Source organism: Octopus bimaculoides, chromosome 23 (genome assembly GCF_001194135.2).
Source record: "Octopus bimaculoides isolate UCB-OBI-ISO-001 chromosome 23, ASM119413v2, whole genome shotgun sequence".
Taxonomy (NCBI): Eukaryota; Metazoa; Mollusca; class Cephalopoda; order Octopoda; family Octopodidae; genus Octopus; species Octopus bimaculoides.
In genome coordinates, this window is record NC_069003.1 from 22,807,521 (window position 1) to 22,814,124 (window position 6,604).

The 6,604-nt window shown below is 35.7% G+C and overlaps 1 protein-coding gene across 1 annotated transcript in view; it reads left to right on the forward strand.

Annotated features, from left to right (window-relative positions):
* LOC106876966 (transmembrane and coiled-coil domains protein 2-like) overlaps positions 1 to 6,604 on the forward strand; it is a 104,679-nt gene that overhangs the window by 77,591 nt on the left and 20,484 nt on the right. The window contains exon 9 of the mRNA XM_052975917.1: positions 3,920 to 3,983. Within this exon, the coding sequence (XP_052831877.1) occupies positions 3,920 to 3,983 (64 nt within the window). The remainder of the gene's footprint in view (positions 1 to 3,919; positions 3,984 to 6,604) is intronic.

Genomic DNA, 6,604 nt, shown 5'->3' on the forward strand with positions numbered 1-6,604 from the left:
TATATATATATATATATATATATATATACATATACATACATACATATATCCGACGGGGTTCTTTCAGTTTCCATCTACCAAATCCACTCACAAGGCTTTGGTCGGCCCAAAGCTATAGTAGAAGACACTTGCTCAAGGTGCCATGCAGTAGGACTGAACCCGGAACCATGTGGTTCGTAAGCAAGCTTCTTACCATACAGCCACTCCTACATGATTAGAAAATAAATATCTTGTTTCTTTTATATTACAAAGTTTAAAGGCCTTTAGTTATTTACATATATTTATATTTCAAGAGGTAATATTTATCCCCACTTGAACACAGTTTAGTTTGTTCCAACAGAGCATCCTCATTTAAGTAGGGTTAAATGTTACCTGTCAGTATTAATACTGCCTCTGTTGCTAATATATATTGTGTTTAACAAGCTCACTGGCTAATCATGACACCAGTGCCTGCTCTGGCACTGTGATTGTATATATCACTGGCATGGAAATAGAAATAAGTCACTGTATCCCTAGTGGTCAAGTGTGCATCATTGAGAAGACCAAGGAAGGTCAAAATCATGTCATCTGGTTGTCTTGGCACCAGAGATACAGTGGGGATTTATCTCCTCGCTAGTGATATAAACAAGAATGTATTTTGCCAATATGAGAGTTTCTCTCATGGTTTCTACCACAGTATAGTTTGTTCTAACAGAATATCCATGTTTATGTGGGGATAAATATTACCTCAAGGTATTAATACTGCCTCTGTCGCTAATATATATTTTTATTTCATTATCTCTATTTTATTTGTTTTTGTTTTTTTTAAATTTATTATTTACAAATAATATTTTGCATTTGTTAAATTCAGCATTTTATATATGCTCAGTGCAGGTTTTATTCTGTTTTATTCAGGTGAGTTACTAGTGTTATGCCATAGTTTCTAGAGCATTCCGTGCACCAGAACCAAGCCTGCTAAATTTTTTCTTATCTTTAGCTATATAAATGTATGTATGTATGTATGTATGTATGCTTGAATATTTCTTTGTAGAACAAATATTTGTGGAAAAAAAAAATCTTTATGGAAATATTTTTACCTTGTTTCTATTAGTATTGTTGTCACTGTTGTTGTTGTTGTTGTTGTTGTTGTTATTATTTTTAATATTAATTATTATTATTATTATTATTATCATTATCATTATTATTATTAAGGTGGCAAGCTGGCAGAATTGTTAGCATGCTGGATGAAATGCATAGTGATGTTTCACCTGTCACTACATTCTGAGTTCAAATTCTGCCAAGGTTGACTTTACTTTTTATTCTTTCGGGGTCGATAAATTAAGTACCAGTGAAACACTGCGGTTAATGTATTGACTTGTTCCCTTCCCCAAAGTTTCAGGCCCTGTTCCTATAGTAGAAAGGGTTATTATTATTAGTAAGATGAAAAGCTAGCAGGATCATTAGTACACAAGGCAAAAGGCAGCATTTCATCCGTTTTTATGTTCTGAGTTTAAATTCTGCTGGTATTGACTTTGCCTTTCATCCTTTTGGAGTTGATAAAATAAGTACCTGTTAAACACTGGGATCGATGTAATTGACTAGTCCCCTCCCCCCAAATTTCAGGCCTTGTGCCTATAGTAGAAAGGTTTATTATTATTATTATTATTATTATTATTATTATTATTATTATATAGTAATGTCTTGGTGCTTTGGTTTGTCTCTATGTTTTTTTAAACATGCCTAGTGCACCTATTATTATAAGGATTATTTCTGTCTTCAGAAAGATCTATTGCCAGATCTTTGTATGTTGAGAGTTTCTCCATTTCTTTTAGGGATACATTATCATCTGTTCAGAGTAATATGTCAATTAGAAGGCATTTTGTTTTTCTTGATGGTCCTTGACAACAATATCTGGCCTATTAGCTTTGATCTCTCTGTGTGTATTGGCATATCTCAGAGTATGGTTCCTTTGTCACTTTCTGAGGCCTTTTCGGGCATATGCCTATAACAATCTTTTTCCTCATGTTATTCCATAATACTGGCACAGCTTCCAGTGTATTTAAGTTCCAATCTTTCATGTCTGTGAATGTATTCCTTCTTGGCCAGGACTGGGCAACCAGATGCAATATGATTTTCTTGTTTCTTCCTCATCACCACATATTCTGCAGTTGCTTATTGTATTTTTCTTCATTGTGTGTTTCTGGAAGTTTCTGGTGGAGAGACTTTGATCTTCTGCCACAGTGAAAAACCCTTCAATCTCTGCTTTGGGATGCAAACCTCTCAACCAGTCTTTGTATTTTGCATTGTTTATTTCTTTTTTGTTTAGCTTATCCCTGTATTTACCCATGTAAGGGCTTTTCTTGTCATAGTTTTATCATATTATTTTGTAGTTCCTGTTTTAGTTTAGATTTTTTGTTGCTTTACAGCTTTTGATGTTTCTTCTTTTTCTTCATAGTTATCAAATATTATGAAGTCCTACTTGTAGTTTTCTGCTTTCTCGAAGACAGAAAAACAGTTTGTTTTGCTCATGCTTTGTGGTTATTTATTCCAGTTTTCCTTGGTTCTGAATAAGATGTTTCTGTATTCCTATGGTGGTTATTTTAGAGTAGTTTTCTAGTTGTATAAGGCCTCTACAACCTTCAATTTATTGTGTATATAACCTTTCTACATCAGGTTTTGGGTGGTGTATTCTATGTTCCATCATTATTTTACTTGTTTCCCTGTCTAGTTTGGCTAGTTCATACGATCAATTAAGAATATTGTAACTGTTATTTATAACTTGGACAACTAGAATATTGATGCCTGTTATCTTAGTTTTTGCATTGAGCTCTATAATACTTCCTTACCTTTTCTTTCATTTGTGTATGTTGTACTTTATTTAGTTCATTGATTCTTAAGTATTTGTATGTCTGGCTTTGGTCTAGTTCCCTTATCTAGTTTCTTTACCTAGTGTGTTGTTGTTATGATTATTATTAATATTATTCATATACTCACAACAGATAAGAGTGTTGGAAAATAAAAATTCCTAACATTGGGCTACAAGTCTTATTATTATGTGATGAGAACTCACAGCTTATTTTGGTGGGTATGATGGAAAGTATCAGCTGTCCACAGCCGGCAGACTAAGGTGACACTTATTTACTGGTCATGCTTCAAGAACCCAGCAAAGAATTCTTGCAGTTCCAAGCAATGCTGAGTTTTGAAGATGTTCTACCTTCACAAATCTTTTTCAGCCATGTTGGTAGTTGAGTGCTGATACTTCCAAGTGCACCAATTACTATTGGTATCACATCTGTTCTCCTCATTGACCACAACCTTCATATTTCCCACTTCAAATTGTCATAGTTTTTCATTTTTCCTTCTTCTTTCACATTGATCCTGTTGTCACCAGGACATGCTATGTCGATTATCATGCATGTTCTTTCTATTTTATTCACCACAACAATGTCCAGTTTCCAATGTCTGGTCATTATCATTATTATTATTATTATTATTATTATTATTATATCCAGAAGGCAGTGAGCTAGCAGAATCGTTAGTGTGTTGGACAAAATACTTAGTGGCATTTCTTCTGACTCTTTACATTCTGAGTTCAAATTCCACTGAGGTTGAGTTTGCCTTTCATCCTTTTGGAATTGATAAAATAAATACCAGTTGAGTACTGGGGTCAATATAATCAACTTACCCTGCTTTCCCAAGCTTACTGGTCTTGCACCAAAATTTGAAACTATTATTATTATTATTATTATTATTATTATTATTTCCTTCCAGGATCAAAAAATAAAGTACCAGTCAAGTACTGGAATCAATGGTATTGATCACCCCCACCTTGCACATGCATCAAAATTGTCAATGTTGTACTTAATTCAGAAACAATTGTTGTTATTATTTTTATAGCTTAATCCATTTACCTGTTTTTCTTTTCTTTTCTGCTATTTAGATTCTATGGAAGAAAATCCTACGGAAGATAACTCCCACCACGGTAGTGGGACTTTACCAGCCAGGTATGTTTGTCATCTCTCCATCTCTCTTTCTCTCTCTGAAACACACACACACACACACACACACACACACACACAAATTTCCAAATAAATGTCTGTTGGCTTTATGAGGTGAATCTACTGCAGAAATCCTTTTGATTTACTATTAGTTTATGTAGGGAAGTCCTAAGCGAGCTGGTCAAATTGTTAGCATGCTGGGCAAAATGCTTGTGGCATTTTGTTCATCTTCACGTTCTGAGTTCAAATTCTACTGAGGTTCACTTTTCTCTTTCATCCTTTCAAGATTGATAAAACAAGTACCACTTGAGTACTGGGGTTGATGTAATTGACCCACCACCTCCCTTGAAATTGCTGGCCATGTGCCAAAATTTGAAATCAGTGTGGAGGAAGACAGGGGTGGCCAAATTGCAACTTATCAATTGGAGACTTGTACATTTAAGTCACTTGGGGGGACTTCATCTGGTTGTAACTCCTTTCCGTTGACTCAGCTTTGAAGCTCATACTTGAAGAAGAAATAACGTTTGTTGTCATGGTAGCGGTGAAACATTAATACTATCACAATGACTCCATCAGAGTTACTTTCCTTAGCGTTAAAATATGAAAATATTGCCTTCAAGTGGTATGGAGATTGTTTTGTTCCTCCTTGACTAGATCCCCTTTAGGGCTTTGGCATTCCCCAACTGTTTCAAATAACCCCTAATATAAAACTGTAATGAATTTTTTTTTTAAATTTCCACCCCTTCTATTTTAGTTTTGTACTCCCTTTCTCAACGTATTTCCCTTTCACATTTTTACCATATAGATACATATACCGCCTGACTGGCCCTCGTGCTGGTGGCATGTAAAAGCACCCACTACACTCTCTGAGTGGTTGGCGTTAGGAAGGGCATCCAGCTGTAGAAACTCTGCCAAATCAGATTGGAGTCTGGTGTTGCCATCCGGTTTCACCAGTCTTCAGTCAAATCTTCCAACCCATGCTAGCATGGAAAGCGGACGTTAAACGACGATGATGATGATGATGATGATGATAACTGTGTATGGATATGTTTTCATCTCTCTCTTTCAGAACATGCTACAGTGTATCACATGCACTTGAAAGTGATAACAAATAGAAACAATTATTTTATCTTTTCCTTCTTGTCACATTTCACTTTTTACAATGGCCATCACTTTTCATAATGGACATCAGTACATTATCCGTTTTAGAATAATATTGATATAACTATTAACTCAATAATTTATATTGTTTTACCTGATGATGGATCTCTCACCATTAGTACAGCAATGAATAACAGAAACAATTCTAAATGATAACGCTAGATCTTTAGTGTTGAAGGTAAGAAACAGAGGGATTAGGGAGATTTAAGGTTGGTAAGGGTTACAGAAGAATATCAGGAGGCTGATGTGAGGGGCAAGTGGCTTAAACATTTATGTGCACGGAGAGGGGATGAGACTGGTCACAGATAGCTTTAATTAGTCTTGCCCAAACCATTAGCTATTCAACCATTCATACCTTGTTTGTAGACTTTGGATACAAGTTTTGTTTATAAGTGTCTGTAAAACAGTTGCAAAGGAAGATGGCATCATCAACTTGTAAGAAGTGAAGATTTGTTGTTGGCGCTCCGTCGCTTACAATGTCTTGGGTTCCAGTTGATCCAATCAACGGAACAGCCTGCTCATGAAATTAACATGCAAGTGGCTGAGCACTCCACAGACAAAATACAGGTACAACAGAAACAGGAAGAGTGAGAGAAAGTTGTGGTGGAAGAGTACAACAGGGTTCGCCACCATCCCCTGCCGGAGTCTTGTGGAGCTTTAGGTGTTTTCGCTCAATAAACACTCACAGCGCCCGGTCTGGGAATCGAAACCGCAATCCTATGATCGCGAGTTCACTGCCCTAACCACTGGGCCATTGTGCCTCCCAAGAAGTGAAGATATAAAGATGAAAATAGAAACATTTAGCCAGAGTGGGGGGAAGATTTTGCATTCATCAATAAAGGAGGTAAATCTTTGTCTCTTATCATATTTCACTTAGTCATTACAAAGCCAACTATTTGAAACATCACTGTGAAGCAAATCACAAAAACATTTCACGTGATTATCCTCCAAAATCAGAATTAAGGAAAAATGAATTAACAGTGTTAAAAACCATCTCTAAGTAGTTAGCAAACATGATTGACAATGTTCAGTCAGGAATCTGATATCAATAAAGCCAGTTTTGTTATATTGTGGAATACTGTTTGTGCTAAATGCTCATATTCTGAATGAATATAGCTACTGTTGTTGCAGTATTAGATCCAAGTAACACAAAGCTTCAGTCACTAATAAGCTCAAACACCCGTTTCATGCCACACTACGGAGAGGCAAGTAAAATGCAGAAGGATTTAAAATATTCTTTTGCATTCAGTTTAGCGATTGATTAATCAACTGAGATACAAGAGAACCCACAACTGGTAGTATTTGATTGTGTTTTTTCTGAGTTAATTGTGTAAGAAATAATGTTGGATTTAGTGGAATTAAAAAAAAAGCAGCTCTTGGCTTTCTCATAAATCCTTAATGGAGCCTTAACAAATCCTGGTGTTCCACTGAACAAAACTTGTCAATGTTGCAGCAGATGGTGCCTC